This window comes from Zalophus californianus, chromosome 10 (assembly GCF_009762305.2).
Source record: "Zalophus californianus isolate mZalCal1 chromosome 10, mZalCal1.pri.v2, whole genome shotgun sequence".
In the NCBI taxonomy this organism is placed as follows: domain Eukaryota; kingdom Metazoa; phylum Chordata; class Mammalia; order Carnivora; family Otariidae; genus Zalophus; species Zalophus californianus.
In genome coordinates this window covers 79657661-79676536 of record NC_045604.1, presented here as the reverse complement: position 1 = coordinate 79676536, position 18876 = coordinate 79657661, and the positions used below count along the sequence as shown (strand labels likewise).

The 18876-nt window shown below is 45.5% G+C and overlaps 1 protein-coding gene across 1 annotated transcript in view; it reads left to right on the top strand.

Annotated features, from left to right (window-relative positions):
• CPPED1 (calcineurin like phosphoesterase domain containing 1) overlaps nt 1-18876 on the top strand; it is a 103268-nt gene that overhangs the window by 57163 nt on the left and 27229 nt on the right. Inside the window, 1 exon segment of the mRNA XM_027614181.2 lies at nt 11347-11769. Within this exon segment, the coding sequence (XP_027469982.2) occupies nt 11347-11769 (423 nt within the window).

Below are 18876 nucleotides of genomic sequence, written 5' to 3'. Positions count from 1 at the left end.
GGCCTTCAGTTCTGAAATATTGTCGAATTATTTCAGTGATGATTTTCCCCCTGAGATTTTTTTTCTATACTCTCTGGTACTCTCATGTTTTCTCTGAGTCCTTTCTGCTTAAAGGTGTGAGAAAACAAGGTTTCATTGCTCTCAGCCTCTCATAGCTACTCCAGACGTTGTTTTCTGCATTCCTCATTTCCAGCAAAATGACAAGATGATTCTGATTCCATGGCTTTATCAGACATAAAAATCAATAAAGAACACAGACTGAATGTATACTTTGTGGGGTTCTTTCCCTTAATTTTTTGTTTCCTGAGCTTGCTGTGCTCAAGTCCAGGCAAATCTGAGTACCCTAACATTTAACCTTGTAGTTTCCCAAGCCTGTATTCCAGGTGTTCCCCGCACCCCTGGGACTTCTAAAGCATTTCGAACTAGGAGGCACAGTGGAACCTTGAGTTGGAAATTAGACTGTGTTTCCCCCAAAGAACTGAGGATGTATGTTGGCCCCCACCCACCCCCTGGGCTCCTTCTGGGAGAAGATGACAATAGGCTGGGTGGGGATGACAATGAGGAGTTCTAGACACCCTCTTTGCTCACAATGGTGGTGACCATAGCCAGCAGACAAGATGGCAGACAAGATGCTATTGAGCTCCCAGACCTAGAATGTCCTATCCATTTACCATTCAGGCCCTTTCCTGGGAGAGCTGACCGTTTATCTTCTCCTTACCCCCTTTACCCATCCTTCTTGCATCACAGAACCAGCAAGACCATAGTACACTTCATTTGATGTGGTTTTACTCATTAGAAGAGTGTTGGCATGAGGAAGGGCCCCAGTCACCTGGCCAGGCACAAACAGGTGTGTCAGGATGCAGTAATGTCAGTGCTTAGCACATGGTAAGAATTTCGTGATAGCTGACATCATATTTATTACTTCTTCTCACAGAGCGAGCTTCTGAGTCTCCTAGGAGAGTTATTTGCTTTGCTTGGTCAAACTCAAACTGTGACCTTGGCTTACCTCACTCTTTCTTTGGGGTCCCAAGAATATATTCAACCTGAAGACCCTTCATCTTTATTTCCTCTGCTCCTTCATATATCAGAGATACGTTACCCTAAAACCACTAATTTAGTACGTTTTCCTTCTATTAATGTAACAAATAATATTTCTAAGTATAGATAACCACATAATTATACCTCTACCGAACCTCTAATCAGATGCATTTAGTGTACTCATTACTTCATGTAATACATTTCTCTCTTCTAGTATATTAAATTCCCTTGTAATTATTGTTACCTGTGGGTATAAATAATGGTTAGGTTCTTATGCTAACTGGTAAGAGCATTTTTGAAAGGAAGGAAAGACGCAGAAACTGGCAATACTAACAGAAATCTCAAATATTTTGCTGGAAAGGTAAACATTGCAGCTGGGAAGAGAAGCATAATTCTAACTTTTATGTAGTTCAGTGAGTACATTCATCTGTGTTGGGATTAACTGGGTTATTGTGAGTGAGCCTGAGATCTCATTGTCAGTTATAATGTTATTATCTGTGACAGATACTAGTTGCATTCCAAGTAGCCAGTTTATGAGCAAACTTTTGCACACAATACATTTGCAAACTGAAAACCGTTCTAAGAGGTTTAAAAATTTTGCAACTCTAGTGTCTTTCCCCCTTTAAAAAAAATACTGCTGGATGCTACAAGGGGGACAATTTGTCAAACAACAAACTTTTGCGGGTTAATACATCTGTGTTATAATGTTTCTAAGTACAGAATTGTGATGAACTCAGAAAAGTGTAGAGCGTCTGGTGCCTGGGTGGCTCAGTTGGTTAAGCAACTGCCTTCGGCTCGGGTCATGACCCCTGGAGTCCCGGGATTGAGTCCCACATCGGGCTCCCTGCTCAGCGGGGAGTCTGCTTCTCCCTCTGACCCTCTTCCCTCTCGTGCTCTCTATCTCTCATTCTCTCTCACTCAAATAAATAAAATCTTAAAAAAAAAAGAAAGTGTAGAGCGTCCTCTTTATCAAGGAACTGATGTCACTCTGCCTGAGTGGAAGGCTTGAATAAAAGTGGCTTTGATATCCAGAGTCTCCCCTACAATTCCAGTGGCCTCCCTGATGCTTTTGGCAGCTCTGATGATTTGGTCAGAGAATTAGCTGCTGTGTACTCCCTGTTACCACTGGCTGGGATGCCTGTCTGCATGATTCCCCTGGATACATTTCAAGAAGTCAAGAACTCCCCGATACCTGACACACTTCTGGATGTCCTAACCATACCTCATAAACCCAGGGGTCAAGTTGTTTGTTGTTGAAAGGCTGTGAGAGTTATTTGCTCTCAGTCAGTCAGTGGTTCCCCGACGGGACCTGTGAGGGCGGTCCTTAGCATCGGGTGGAAGTGTCCTCCCTTTCCCAGCACCGGCAGAAGCTTTGTGTACTCATTCGAAGCTCTGTGAAGAAGGGACCACGTTTGTCCCCTTCAGCACACTACCCCGGGCCCATGTGACGTCGTGGTTTTTGTTTTCCATTCATTGAAAATAGATATAGCAGGTTTCTACTGCTGCTTTATACCTGGACAAATTAAGGCAGTGCACCATTAAGTAAGAAGTGGACGTGTTGAAGTTCTTATGTTGGTGCCCTGGCGGATAGAAGCTCACTAATGATAGCAAGGGGCATGTTCATAACTGAATGTTGCCAAAAAGAGCATGTCTGGTTGGTCACAGAGATTTAAGGCACCTGTCTCCCCACTCCCCGAATGCTCACTGTGAACACCCCCCAGATGAGTTCCTAGTTCCCAGGCCAGCCCTCCATGGCTTGGCCCTGGGCTCCATGCAGCTCAGCTCTGGGTCCCCATTCCCCATTGCCTTCCCTTTGACTGCAGTAAGCCCTGGTTTGCTCATCTGTAAACCATGATAATAGCATAATGAATTGATGCTATGTGAATCCAAAACAGCATGATAACCAAAAAAATAAATAAATAAATAAGGAAAGGAAAGAAAGAAAAGCCTCTCTATGCTTTAGCTTTGAAGTAATACAGATCCCTTCAAATTAAACATGTGTCAAGAATCATGTCATTTTAGAGCTGGTGAAGCTGGTGACGAGTAAATGCAGAACTTGTCACGTTCCTGCAAAACGTCAGGGACACTCCAGCTGCTAAGCCAATTACACCATTCTGCAGACCAGGCACGTGTTATATTGGGCAGGGCCCTCAGAACACGTCTGTTGCACAAGATGCCACATGGTCATCCATCCGTTGCACCGTCACAGGGATTATGGGAGGATGAGATGGGATGAGGGCTGGAATCTGAACCCTGGAGTAGTTTGTGATTGGGCGAGGTGGGCAGTTAGACAGACTGGACACCTGGCTGTGAGGACGGATTGCAGAGGGGCACCCGTGGGAGCGAAGGGCCGGGCTGGAGGCCATGTAGGCAGTGAGCTACAACCAGGGGAGAAGAACCGTGGTCCTGCCTTTGCTGTGACGCAGGAAGGATAGGTAAAGGGAATTCCAGAAGACAGAGGGTCAGCTGTCCCGGGAAGGGCCTGTATACCGTATGCAGTTATCGGGTGTTAGGATTTCAACATACAGATTTGGGAGGAAGCATTTCGGCCCATAACAGGCAGATGCGGCGACCCATTGCAGCTTCACAGAGCAAGCAGTAAGCTGTGCCTTTACTTACCTCAAGTTTGGCTATGCTCTGTTAGGAGAAGAGACTTTAGACACAGGAATGGGGTGTGTGTGTGTAGGAGGAGGAGGAGGAGGAGGAGGAGGAGGATTGCAGCTGGATGGAGAAGCTGCTGAACCTTCTTTTCTTCCCAGTAAGCCTGGACTGAGGAAGAAGCGTTCGGAGGGTGCCCAGCAGAAAACCCACCGCTCACCTTAGGGAGAGGAGGGACAAGACGGGGGTGTTCTGTGCCTATCGCCGTGTCTTCCCAGCAGTTTCTGCACTCAGCCCATCCCAATTAGACCAAATTACATTACATATCTACCAGGTATCTTTGCAGTGCAAAGAAAATGCTCCTGGAGACTGCTGCTCACCACACAGCTGGGCCTTGGGGACATGTGAAATCCCAGGCAGAAGCAAGCCCCAGGGAGCCGGGCCAGGCCAAGAAGACTGTGCGGGTGTCAAGAGAGCTGACCGTCTTCCACACAGGCAGTCCTTCGCCATCACACACTGGTTCATCCTTGTCTCCTGCCCTGGCCTTGGCTGGCGGAATCATTTGGTTTGCGAGTGATTACTCAGAGTGCTTACTCGAGCACCATACTGATTTTGTTCTTTTCACCACGGCCTGCGTCGAACCGGGAAGTCTGGTCCGGGTGCCCCTGAATGAACAGCCTGTTACATCACCAGACGTGCCTGCTAAGGTTGCCCCGCTATTTAATTTAAATTTTCCTGATGGTGGTTGAGTAGTAGTATCATCGGCTCTCATTTGAGTTCTCGTGCCTACAGGGACTAGGGAATATAGAAGTCTTATTTTCTGCAAGCAACATCCTTCCTTGTCTGTCTGCTACAGAGAACATTAGTTTGCTTATTGAAAAAAAAAAAAAAAGGAGAAAGATCTTCTTCCTGAGCTAGTAAATAGATTCATAGCACTGTTGAAATCTATTCACAGCATCTGTCATTTGGACAGCTTCCACAGAGAAAAGAAAATATTGGGAAGGCCTCAGAGGTGGTTGGTTTTCATCAGTAGTTTCCGGGTGGAATTCTGCCCTCACTGCGTTTTGGTTGCTGGGATGGGGATGGTTGAAGGGGAGTAGAAACACGTGGGTTCACTGTTCGTTTCTTGTTCTGTTTTCTTCTGTAGCTGGGTTGTACTCTCTGAGGCTTGGAGGCAGCTTCTGTTCTCCTTAATCCCCAAAAGGGAAAACAAAATATGTTTATCATGGTGTTTTGTGCTTGGCAGGTAAACATTCAGGTTTTATGGTATCTGCCTGCACTTCTCTCTGAGATGTACTTGAAGTGAAGTACCTTGTTGTTTTCCCTTCAGAAGATGGAGCCCTAATCTGTTGTTGAACTTTAGGAGTTTTCTAGGTATTATGGATATTAATGCCTTACCTGATGTATGATTTGCAAATATTTTCTCCCACTCTGTGGTTGATACTTGCGTCTTGTAATGCACAAAAGTTTCTAACTATCACAAAGTCCATTTTATCTGCTTTTTCCTTTTGTTGCCTCTATCTATATCAGTATGGCAAATTTTATATTGAAACAGAGCTTTCGATTTTTACTTATAATCTATTTCTCCCCCAGTCTTGTCCATGTCAATAAATGATATGACTAAACCTCCCAGCTGCTGAGACATGGAGAATGGTTTTTGAGTCCTTCCTCTCCTTGTAACAAATACGAGAACTCCCATTGTTTCTATCCCCTAAGTATCTTTCAAATATTTCTCTTTATACCTCCAATTCTCCATTGCCAGTCTATAGAAATACAATTAATTTTTATATTTTGACCTTGCGTCCAGCAGCCAAGCCAATCCCCCTTATTAGTCTAGAAACTTTATTTGAAAAATAGATTTTTCAGGGTTTTCTATGAAGATAGTCATGTCTTCTGAGAACAGGCAGTTTTATTTTCTCTTTTCCAATCTGTATGCTTCTTATTTCTTTTTTCTTGCCTTACTGCACTGGCCACAACTTCTAGTGTGATGCTGAATGGAAATGGTAAGAACAGACATCTTGGCTTTGTCCTCAGTCCTGGCGGGGGAAAACATTAAGTCTTTTACCATTAAGCGTGACATTAGCTACAAGGTTTTTGTGAATGTACTTTACCTAGTTAAGGATGTTTACTTCTCTTCCAAGTTTGCCAAGAGATTTTATCCGACAATGTATTTTAAGGCTTTTCTCAAAACAAGAAGATAATCATCTCTGCCTTAATGAATATTGACAGTAATAGGTTACACATTCTGTGGTACCCCATCTTATTGAAAATTCAAGGCTAGTCAATGATATAAATAACTATTTTGTAATTATCTTTATAATGATTTTTACCTCCTGGTTTTATTTTAAACTCGCATTTTAAAATTTTTTAAAATAAATATTTTGAACATGTCACAGCTTTCCACACTGCCCCCATCAGTCCCATCCAGGGTTCTTCTCATCAGTGAGCACGTCCTCTGCCCATTTTGAATTGGATTATTTGGGAGATTTTTCGGTGTTGTATAAGTCCTTTATATAATTTGGATCTTAACCCCTTGTCAGATATATAATTTGCAAATATGTTCTCCCATTCAGTAGATCGTCTTTTTGTTTTGTTGATGGTTTCCTTCACTGTGCAAAAGGTCTTTATTTTGACGTGGTCCCAATAGTTTAATTTTGCTTTCTGTGTCCCTTGCCTCGGGAGACATATCCAGAAAAATATTTCTATGGCCAATGTCCAAAAAATTACTACTTCAAGGATTTTTATGGTTTTAGGTCTCACACTTGGGTCTTTAATCCATTTTGGGTTTATTTTTGTGTATGGTGTAAGAAGGGGATCCAGTTTTATTCTCTTGCATGTAGCTGTCCAGTTTCCCCAACACCATTTGTTGAAAAGACTATCTTTTTCCCATTGGATATTCTTTCCTGCTTTGTCATAGATTAATTGACCATAGAAGTTTGTGTTTTGGGTTTTCTATTCTGTTCCATTAATCTATGTGTGTGTTTTGGGGCCAGTTCCATACTTTTTGATTACTACAGCTCTGTAATATAGCTTGAAGTCTGGGATTGTGATGCCTCCAGCTTTGTTCTTATTTCTCAAAACTGCTTTGGCTATTCAGGGTCTTTTGTGGATCTATATGAAGTTTAGGATTATTTGTCCTAGTTCTGTGAAGTTCACACAAACAAATGGAAAGATATTCCACGCTCATGAATTGGAAGAACCAATATTGTTAAAACATCCACACTACTCAAAGCAATCTACAGATTTAATGCAATCCCTATCCAAATACCAACATTTTTCACAGAACTAGAACATTATATATAATCCTAAAATGTTAATGGAATCACCTTCTCTCTTCTGAGTCGTTTCTTGCGGTTTTTCTTCCTTCACGAAAGTCTCTTCTCTTCTTTTCCTGCCTCTCTTTCTGTCGTTGCTGTGAAGTGCAGAGCCCCACTTGATCCATAAGAAACTCATGGAAACTCTATATCCTTGGCCAAGTTAACATTTTTTTTCTGTTCCTGATGCTACTTAGATTTGGCTCTGGCCTTCGCTATAGTATTATGACTTCTTTAGGAAGCTGTGCTAAGATGTACTATCAGCTGTGCTGATAAATACTAAGGGATTATTGATATTCTGACCTAAAGAAATTCTGATCTACACAAATCAAAGTGTGTTGAAAATAATGCAGATCTTTTCCTTAAACTTGGCTTTTTGTAATCGAGAAGTTACTCCTTCACTTTTAAATCCTCACCTAAAAATTATTTATATTCCTGGGGAATGTTTTCTTTCCTTCAGAAATGATTTATTGATTGCTATGTGCACACTGTGAGTCACCGGTCAAAAAGGGAGAATTCGGTACATTTGGGTGTGGGGGTGGAAGGAAGACAGCTAACATTTTTGCATCCCTGTTCATACCGAACTCTGGAAATCATTATCTTGGTATGAATGCTGACAGTTGCCCTCTGAGGTATGGAGCCTGTCACCCTCATCTCACACATGATGAGACCAAGGCTCAGAGGAACCAAGTGACTCACCACTCACCAAGGCCACGTGGCTTGTAAGGGGCAAGAGCCAAGGACCAAACCCAGGTTTCCTAGACTCCACCTCCAAACCATGCCTCCATGTGAGGGGTACAGAAGGTTCTGGAAAAGCCTCACTAAAGAGGCTAATATTCGACCGAGGGGATCCAGAGAAGATGGGTTTCATCTTTTTTTAACAGGTTATTGGGGGATATTTGTGATTTCCCCTAAAGCCAGGATCCCCCTGAAGTTTGGAAACAACCATCCTGTTACTGTGTGTAATTCACAGCTCTTCCCTGTAGATTGCTTGTAGATAAGGTCTCCTTTCCAAGTTTTGAGTAAGCCTTTCCTTTAAGGTGCTTTTTTCTATATGGTCATTAGCTAATTGAACATTCTTTGTGTCTGACTCAATCAGTATATGAAGCGTCGTGATGAAATGCCCTTTGAAATTCACCAATGGGAGACACTGTGCACCCCAGTGTGTTGTAAATCCATGTTCTGTGGATCAGGACAGCTGGAGAAGTCACCCAGGGAGCTAGGACCTTAATTTGTGACCAGGACCCTGTAATGAGAGGCATTACAGTGAGCTGGAACAGTGAGTTCAAATGCAGACGCCCCCACTGACTGTCAAACCGAGGTAGTATGAGTACAGTTCTTAGAACAGTGCCTGGCGCATAGTACGTGCCAGGTTAGTATTGGCTGCTCGTGAGTATCACAGTATCCCCAAGTAAGTATGAAGGGAAAGAAGGGAACATTAGTGGCAGCTTTGGGGTTTCTAGAACACTGGTTAAGGAAAGTAGTGATGAATTAGCCTTGGTTTATGGAGTCCCTTTGAAATGGTTTATCATGTTCAAGGTCATAAAGGATTCATCTTCCCTGTTTGTTGACATGGGAAAAGAACTGACCAGTGGGGTCTTAGAGGGGATTATGTAAGTCAACACAGACGCCCACAGTCTGGGTTCAGCTAAAGAAGCAACATCAGTCCATCGCCCCTTCAAACCAGGAGCCCCAGGGCCAGCCCAGACCAGCGAGGAGGCAGACGCTGGAGGTGGGCAAATGCCCAGCACCACCGAGGGAGGGGTTTCCTGGTCCCTGGTGCCAGGCAGGACCTGCTTCTCCCCTCAGGAGCTCTCCCTGTGCGGGCCAGCCAGCTGACACCTTCTCTAAGCAAATTCCACTGATCCTAGAAATTGGGATCGCTTGGAAATGCAGCTGCCTGACTGGCCTCTCCTGAATCTTCTTTATACCTTGGGATCCTGGGGTTAAAAGCCCCTTTTTTAAAAAAACAAACAAACAGACAAACCAAGAAAACACTTTAAAACAAAATGGAAATATTACATAAACTCGGAAGAAGGAAGGAAGGAACTTTTAAAATGTAGTATTAAGGGTTTTGAACCAAATGTGGAAGTCCCCCTCCCTCCTGTTCCCCAGGTTTAACCAGAGTTATAGTTCTCTTTGTGTCTTTGGAGAAGTTTTATCCATAGTATATGAATATGTGTAAGCCTTTTAAAAATTTACATGTGATATTTTCCTCCATGTCTTACCTTTTTAACTTAATATATTAATGATTTTTCTAGTGTATTAATGTAGATCTACCTCTCTTTTATTTTTATTTATCTTACTAGAATGAATTATAAAGCTATTTCAGTGAGATACGGAGATTCTAACCTCTTACACAATACCATAGCTAAAAGTAAAATGCACACCAAACTTGGCATAATTACAAGGAGAAACGGATCAGTTCACAGTTACAGCGGAGACTTAACCAAGAGTCCCTGAAACTGACACGGGTCAGTAGGCCAAAAGCAAGGAGTAACAAATGACACAGGAGACTTGAATCACACCGTAAACAGGTTTTATTGAGGGGAGATACGAGGAGCCCCGTATTCAACATTTAGAGAATGTCCATTCTCTACAAGCTCACACAGGACATTTAGAAAAATGGGCATATACTTGGCTATAAAGGAGATCTTGCCACTGCTAACTTTTTATAGTTGTACGTTCTGAAACAGTTTTGTCTCTTGCCTCTTTCTTTCCCGAGTTAGTTCTACCCAGTCCTGCTTCACGCTCACCTATTTTATGACCATCTAGACTGAATTCCTCTCTGTGTTAGGTTTTCCTTCTTCACTGCAATTGCTTTGTAAGGACCCTTTTTGCTTTCTTTTAAATTCATGATGGACACGGACTGTTGGGTATAATTTTCATCTGCTCATGGCAGGTTTTTCAGGTGAGTTTTCATCACCCCTAGGGAAGTTGGACTGCTCTTCTCGGTCATCCTTTTCCTAATGCTGTCTGTGCATAATGTTGAGCATGTTCCTCGGGACTAACGTGGCGCAGGAATCCTGTTGTTTCCCCACCTTGCTTTCCTCAATAATGCTTCCTTAGCATCTGATACGGACAGTGTGCATCCATCATTTGCTGGGCCAGCTATCTGACTCTTCAGTTAGGAGGGAAGGATTTGTGTCTCTGGCTCACAGCTTGCCCCAGTAACGAAATCAGTGCCTTAGACATAGTACTCAATAAATATTTGTTGAATAAATTAGCACAGAGGAGCTCAAAAAACAAAACAAAACAAAGACAAAAAAGAAGACAGATTCCAAGGGTGCCTGGGTGGCTCAGTCGTTAAGCATCTGCCTTTGGCTCGGGTCATGATCCCGGGATCTTGGGATGGAGCCCCACATCGGGCTCCCTGCTCCATGGGAAGCCTGCTTTTCCCTCTCCCTCTACCCCTGCTTGTGTTCCCTTTCTCGCTGCGTCTCTCTCTCTCTGTGTCAAATAAATAAATAAAATCTTTTTTTTTTAAGATTTTATTTGTTTATTTGAGAGAGAGCACATGAGGGGGGCAGAGTCAGAGGAAGAAGCAGACTCCCCGCTGAGCAGGGAGCCCCATGCGGGACTCGATCCGGGGACTCCAGGATCATGACCTGAGCCGAAGGCAGTCGCTTAACCAACTGAGCCACCCAGGCGCGCATAAATAAATAAAATATTAAAAAAAAAAAAGATCCGGAATTGAAGTGGTCATTTCAAATCCCATTCATTAAAGTTTTAATACATTATCTCCATACGGAATCCTGTGTGTCTGGGGTGCAGGGTGGGGTGGGGAGACACACTTAATATTAAGACATTGAGCCCTTGCATTTTTACACACCATTAGTGGAATATATAAAGTACCTCTTCCCCTTATGGGCAGGGGGAGTGGGATTTGCAAGATGCATGTGCCACTTGATCTGGCCATTTGGATTCTAAGAGTTCTCGTAAGGGTGCTCATGCAGTCTGCAAGGCCACAGGTATGGTGTCACTGTAGGTAGCAGTTGGTTTGGGACTAGTGTTCAAAGCTGTGTCCACACACAATAGGGACACACATAATGACCCATTGAGATGGGACAGAAAAGCTACAACTATTCATATTTTTCATCTGAACAAAGGAAATGAAGCCTTACTAACATTTAATATTAGAATAACTCTGTATCATCACTCAAGTCAGCAATGTTTGGTCACATGACCACTTGGACACTGAATTCCCAAGGCATCCTGAGAGAATGGGGGCAGATAGAGGCTCCCACCTAAGTTACTGATTTGCTTTTAACACACGGCAGCTGTTTGCAGTTTCTGCACGTGGGTTGAGTGTATTTCTAGACCATGCTCTCTTACCTTATGTTTGTAAACGCATGGACAGCTGCGGCCGTCTCAGACTTGACCCTCACTCTTGCAGGGATGCCCTGGCGGAAGGAGCAGACCGCGGACCTGCAGCGGGTGCTCGCGCGCGTGGACAGCGACATCCCGCTGGTGCTGGTCAGCGGCAACCACGATGTGGGCAACACCCCCACGCCCGAGACGGTGGCGGAGTTCCAGCGGACCTGGGGGGACGACTATTTCAGCTTCTGGCTCGGGGGCGTCCTGTTCCTCGTCCTCAACTCCCAGTTCTGGTATGATGCCTCCCGATGCCCCGCCTTGAAGCAGGCGCAGGACCAGTGGCTGGACCAGCAGCTGAGTGTCGCGGGCCAGCGCAAGTGCCAGCACGCCATTGTCTTCCAGCACATCCCTCTGTTCCTCCGCAGCATCGACGAGGAAGACGACTACTTCAACCTCACCAAGTCCGTGCGGAAGGAGGTGGCCGACAAGTTCATCAGAGCAGGTAGTGACCCGGGACCCTAGGGGCTGGCTGGAAGGGCCGGCTAGAGAGGAGGCTTCCAGATCCTTTCACCTCCTGCAGCCTGGCGAAGGGTAGAGAGGATGGGGCTTTGGACAGAACTAGGTTCTGTCCCCAGCTCCACCCCTCACTGACAGTGTGGCCTCGGACCAGCTGCCTAGCCCTTCCAGCCTCAATGGACTCATCTGTAACGTGGGAGTAGGAGAAGGAGCTCTGTCATAGGGTGGTCGTTAGGATTAAAGGACAGGGGGTCTGTAAATCATTACAGTAGCCCCTGGGCTACAAGTAGTAAAGTTGCAGCGGCTGCTGCCTGCTGAGGATGGGGGTCCTGCAGGGAGGCAGTTATTGGGGGCAGAGGGGGTCTGACTGAGGCTGTACTGACCCCAGGAGAAGGGATGATGCCAGAGGCATCTTTTCTCATATCTCTGTTGAGCAGGAACTTGCTCAACGGCGGGTGATCTTTAAGAGCCCAGCTTTCCACCGGTGTTAGATGTAACCCTGGGAAGTCCTGGGACATGGCAGGTCCTGGAGCCTCCTCATCAGTTTTCCTAGGATGAGGACTGAATTCTCCTCCAGAACCAGGAGAAAGAAATGTATTTAGTCTGGTTTAACCCACTGTCAGTTATCCGCTGATGACGTATTTGACAGGCATGTGCACACAGACATGCACACACGCGCCCACGATGGTGTACTGGTCCGCACACCCGCCCTCTCCCCTCCTGGCAGCACCTGCACTGTTGCTCTCATGAGAAATGGGTCGTTCTAAGCCGCTTCCCTGCGTGGCCAGTGACTTGGCAGGATTCCAATTCTGACAACTGTTGTGTCTCTTGTTTTGGTTTTAATGCCTCCTTTCAGATCCTTCCAGAGTATACTTCATCAAACGCTTCTAACATTTAAATACATCCATTTATTTGTTAGGAGGTAGGGAGAGGGAGGTGGTGGCCTGACCCGGTAGCAAGCATTTGTTTAAAAAAAAAAAAAAAAGTCTTGACACTCTTCTTTTCGTCTTTGAGCATTAAATGTGTTCGCATTTCCTTATGAAATGTACAGTAGGCCCTTCTGTATTTTTGAGACATTTTACAAAAAGCTTGCATAATTGGAGACATTTTCCAACTGTTCCATGGAGATGAAGTTGGAAAACTTGTACTGAGGTCTTTGAAATTTCATGCCATGCTTGAATTGGTGCAGAAAACCATTTTGATGACAAGGAAATGAAGTGTTACGATGGCTTCAGCACCACCATGGAGACTATTTTGTAACAGAGAATAATGCCAGAGAGAACATTTAGTGGCAGTGAAAAGGTTCTTTCATATCAGACGTTAAATGATGCAAATGCCGTCCCCGTGACTGCTCTTTGTTCTCTGCTCCTGTCAGCCACATTCCTGAGTGGCATGTGGTTCTGGGTTTCTCATTCCCTGCTGGAGGACCACATGCAGCCTACACGCACCCCCAGATATGGAGACCTGTAGACCCTTAGAAAGAGAGAGCCCACAGCTCTAACAAGGCAGCCCCTCGGGGGATGCCTGCTGCCCACCCACCAGGAGCCTGGCGTCGTATTCAGGATGTGCCAGCCACCTCCCCGTCAGGCCTGTGCAGCCCTGCAGACTCAGGAAGGATTTGTCAGCACACCCAGAGCTGGTCTGTGTCTTGGAGGTGGGCTCCGGTTGCCCCAGCTCGCAGGTGGATAGCTACCTGCAGGATGCCAGTTGACTGATTTAGAGCGAGACTGAAACCCTCCCCCTCAGCCCCAGCAGCAGAGTCTCTTCCTGTGGCCAGGCAACACGGGAAGCCAAGTGATAATCAGGAGCTTGCTTGCTCAGCATGAGCCAGAGCAGAGGAGCTACTCGTCTTGTTACGCTCTCAATGGCTTCAGGCTCTGGAACACTGACGGAGCCATCTCCAGTAGGGCCTCCTTGCCCTGAATACTCTGATATTCCTAGTGCCTTTAGCATCTCCAGACTGTCCGCTTCTTGATGCCACCATCTGGGTCATAGCAGCAACTCCACAGCGGCCCTCCCTTCTGGGGTCCCCCGCCCCCAGGATGAGGCCAGCTCCCCACTCTTTCCCAGGGTCTCTGCCTCTTCCATTTCACCTGGCCGGCTACTCAGCTTCAGCACCTTCTGTATGAGGTGCCCCCAGCCCCTCCTGGGTTCTTCCTCAGCTTTCCGTGATCCCAGCGGACTTGTATGTGTTGACTCATCTCAGTCGCCCAGTAGACCCGACTCCTTGAGTGTGGGGCTGCTGCTGTGGTCGTCTCTGCATTCAGGACACCTGGCTCGGCTCTTAGCTCATAATCAGCGCTTCATCAGTGTCTGTGGAGTGAGTGAAGGACCAACATGGCCCGTTTATTTGTTTAGCAGCCACCGTAGGTCGGGCAGAGTAGCCCAGGTCCATGCTCTCACAGAGCTCCAAGGCCAGGCTTTTCCAAGGTGCGTTCCAAGTGCTGAGCACACATCCCACAGCATCCCAGCCCCTCGTTCCGGGGTAAAGCCACTTGTGTGCCTCTGCCGTGATCCACCTGCTGGCTGCCCAGGGCCACACAGCAGCCCATTTCTCTCTCCCCATGTGGCCCCCACCGTGCCCGCCATGCACCTTCATGTATGAGAAGGCATCCTCTTGGCCTGAGGCCAGGGCCTCAGGATCTGTGCCTAAGCCAGCTTAACCAGGCAAAAGCGGAGAGGTGGGTGCCCTTCCTGCTGTCACCTGTCAGTTTTAGTGGCTTATCAAACCAGGCCCTTTGCCCTATGGCCTTTCCGACCCACAACAAACCGGGGGCAGTATTGGGAAGAGATCAGAGGCCAGATGTGGACCAGCTCAGTGGCGGGCTGAGTGACCTGCTTGCTTTGGCAGCACGGATAGGTAGGCTCTCGTGGGGAATGTATGCATCCATGACTCAGTAATGCGGAAGATTGCTCAGGTTACAGAATGCAATTCTTGGACTCGTTTGGGAGAGCCAGAAGTTCAAGTGACATTTTGTAAAATTCATTAATAAAGGACCATGATAAAATTGGGGGTAATGGTGCTGTTTAGTGTTGCCCCCAGCTTTTCCCCCACAGCAGTGTTATTCCCTAGTACTGTTCCAGTCTCATTTATCTCCTTGTGTTAAAATGCCAGCACTCAAAAATATGTCAAAAGCTCATCAGAATATTGGGGTAGCTTTTAATTATGATAATTGTGTTGTTATAAAATATCCTTTTAAAGAGCACATCCCGCCTCAAACCCCCATGGAGGTAAAACCCAGCTTCCTTCCAGCAAGCTTAATGAATAATTCTGAATCATTGTGTGGGATGAATAAATGATTTAATAACGAGCATCAACAATCATCTCTCATTGTTGCATTAGTTTTTCAAATGGGAGGAGGTAAATGAGGAGGAGGGGTGTTACCGTACAAATGGGCCACTGTGTGCATGGGGACGCATTCTATGAATCGAAGCCTGCGAGCTTCCCCGGTCAGGTTTCCTTAGAAACAGATGCATTCTGTTTCCACTTGTGAAGCTCAGTGAAAAACATTCTTTGTGTGCTACAAAGGCGTCGTCAATAGCCGGTGCACATAAACAGTTATCAGGGCAGGACAGTTGCACAGATGCTCAGCCGTACCCCTTATTGTCGGTCTTCCTCTGCTCTGCCTGAGGATAATCAATTTCATCACATCCACGGGAGGTAGAAATTGGTTTTCCCCTTAATTCACCTGATAGCTAGTTGAGTTGCAAAGACAGATAGTAGATAATGAAATCATGGCTAGACCCAGCCATTGTCTCTGTCCCTCATGCCTTTTTCAGCAAAAGGTTAATATGTGGCCCAATTAATAAGGATTCCAATTTAAAAACTCAATCTTAAAAAACAAAAGTCTGGCTCTTTAACTGACCCCGTCTCCCTTGATGTCTCGATACCTTTTCCTTTTCCACTCTTAGCATAGAGATGAGAACTGTGTAGCCAGAAGCCCAGAGCGAAATCTGGCAATTATGGAAACTTCCAATAAGTTGATCTTTCCTGCAAAAGTTAATGAGTAATTTCACAGAAATAGTTTCATCTCCAGTATTTATGCATTTAAAAAAAAAAAAAGAGCTCTTAGCCCATGGTTACAGTTTTAGAATTTCAAAGTTTGAAAGAACAAAAAGGTCAGGTTTCCAGGATCCACTTTATAGGAAAAAATAAAACATCAGATCCTACTCTAATGTCTTACTGAGTTGTACTGAAATTATTTGTTTATATCCTGATTCCTCCAGCTCTGTTCGCCTCTGTAAGCCTAGCCCCTTGCCAAGACTGTCGTATAGGGCCCTGTCGATGAGTAAGTACTGGTTAAGTGGAATGGAATGAAATTTGATTCACATACTTATCAGCAGAATCGTACGTAATGTCCATATTACCTATGGATTGGTGTTTGCTAACTGACTTTTGGATGGGAAATGTATCACCTAGAGTGGTGGTCAGTAAACCGTTTCTGCAAAGGGTCACACGGTAAACATCCTGGGCTGTGGTCTCTGTAGCGACCCAGTGCGGAGCTCTGCTTTTGTAGTGTGGAAGCAGTTACGGACATGTGTAAGCAAACGGGCATGGCTGTGTTCCCGTAAAACTCTGTTTACAAAAGCAGGCCTGCAGACCATATTTTTCCCGCCCTTGGCTTAGAGAAATCTTCCTGTTACCATGTGATGCCCGTGCCCTCCCCTGAAGCCGTGTCCACGCTGAGCATGTGTCTAACTCCAGCATGCTTCTGGTGACCCCACTGTGGCAGCTGCCTGACTCGCTGAAGGGTCTGCCCAGAGCAAGCCTCGGGGTCCTCAGTGGAGGGCACGCCTGGGTGAAGCCTGTTCTAATGGAGGCCCTTGACATGATGTGGGGGTATGGGGTGGGAGGTGACATGGGGGCATTTAAAATCTAGTACTTGGGTGTCTATTTTCAACACGTGTTAGAAAAAGTATAACTAGCTCTTCAAGTTAAAGAAAAACATTCAGTAAATGATAGTACAGGTAGCCTGTGGGTAAGGCAGAACTTGTGGTGCAGGGGTGACTTGTGGTGCAGGGGTGACGTGCGGGCGGGCGGGAGGGATGAGGCCCTATCACATCACAGGGCAGCAGGCAAGCTTGGGCTTCAGACAGACCTGGATTCAAATCCTTTGGTGCCACTCCCCCAGCCACGTGGCCTCACATAAGCTGCTGAACATCTTTCTGCCTTAGTTTTCTCACTTGTTAAATGGGGCTTCTGGTTCCAGCCTCATAGGGTTGGTGTGAGAAGCAGATAAAGTGAGGTGGGCACAGGGTATGTGCTCCATGCAGGGTTGTTGGTTGTTAGATGACCCAGTTGTTAGATCGCAAGCGCACAGCAGGCAAATCTGCTTTACGCAGGTCTGGCTTTATCCTTGCCGAAGCACTTCTCATCCTGGGGTGCTGGCAGGAGGGGCAGGGTCTTCTCGCAGGGGGGTGTGCGAGAATCTCCAAGCAAGAAGAGGCATGTTTTCTAATGAGACTTTGTCAGTTGAGAAAAAAAAGGAATTAGCAACTCTTTTCATAATACAAACTGCAGGAAGTGAAGCTAGACAGAACGTCTCTTAGCTCCTGGGATGTGCAGGAAGACAGACTGTGTCTCAAGGAGTTTGAGATTTTTCAGGGCGAATGAGGAATACATGTTATTTTTAATTTTATCAAAAGAGGGTACTAATTTAAAAGGGGGGAAGCGCTTCACTAGATGGAAAATTCCTGTGGAATTTGGTGATAGAATTTGACTCCTCATTACTTTTTCTAAAGCACATAGCACGCCAGTTAATGTGTTGGTAAACACACCTGTGAGGGCATAATTTCATACTCAGGTTTTCTGAATCTAGCCAATGTGTCCACAAGACCGTGGCGGTCAGCTTTTCTCTTTAAAGATTTTATTTATTTATTGAGAGAGAGAGAGAGAGCACCCGCGAGCATGGGGAGAGAGGCAGAGGAAGAGAGAAAAGAGAGAGAATCCCATGCAGACTCTGTGCTGAGCGTGGAGCACGACTTGGGGCTCGATCTCATGACTGTTAGATCACGACCTGAGCCAAAATCAAGAGTCAGATGCTCAATGACTGAGCCCCCCAGACACCCGCACAATGCCCTCTGTTTAAAATGCATTTTAAAAAACTATCTTAGTGGCTGTTTTTTTAACCAACTCTCAAGCAAGACCTCATAAACTATCCTTTTTGAAGCATCCGTGGACTCCAGAGTTTCTGGGAGCCTATCTGCTTGAGGAAATTTACCCTCTTAAATTTAGATTTGGTCCCGAGTTCATGTTCCCAGGTTGGGTCTGTTTTCCATTTTGACCAATCCCACCATAAAACATCCTGCTCTAGTCATTTGATGTCTGTGCCTCATTCCCTGCAAACCCAGATAAAGGACCAACCACTGAAGCTGCATCTGGTGGAAAGTGATGGATTACATTTCTCGCTTCGGAGGTATCTTTAACAGTTGGGCTCATTAACATCGAAATCAAGTCCTGATTGTAAATATTTATAAACCGAGAATCTGGCGCGTGTCAGTGTTGTGCTGCCAGTTCCCAGAGTTAAGTCCACATTTATTCTTTCAACACGTAGTGCGGGCCTGGGCGAGGCACTGAGGGTAGGAAGAAGCGGAGCAGACAGAGGTCCCCCCTCTGGTGTCGCAGCTACCTCGCTCAAACTGAAAATGACCAGTCTTGTTGAAAACTGCCATTGCGACATTTCAGAAAGGAGGCACAGCAATGGGAAACCGTAATGACTGTTTGAGTGTACAGAATCAAAATATTATAGCCTCTCTTTTTAGGTCATGTTTTAAAAATAGCAATTAGTGTCACTTTCAAATGAGCATTGGGATTCCTTTGTAAAATCGAAATATCCCTCACTTAGCTAAACACTCTTACTTACTTCCAGTAGTAGTTCAAGTATTTTCAGTACTGGACTTGCTTGCATTTAAGAGGCATCTGCCCCCACTATGGCCAACGATGTAAGTAAGAATGTAGAATACTGTCATTTAACATGGCAGCTGCTTTAGTTTTGTGGTTGTTTTTGTTTTGTTTTTTTTAATTTGACTTAACAAAAATGTTTGTGTATGGATGATTCATTTGGAAGTGAAAGAATGGCACCCCTTTGGACAA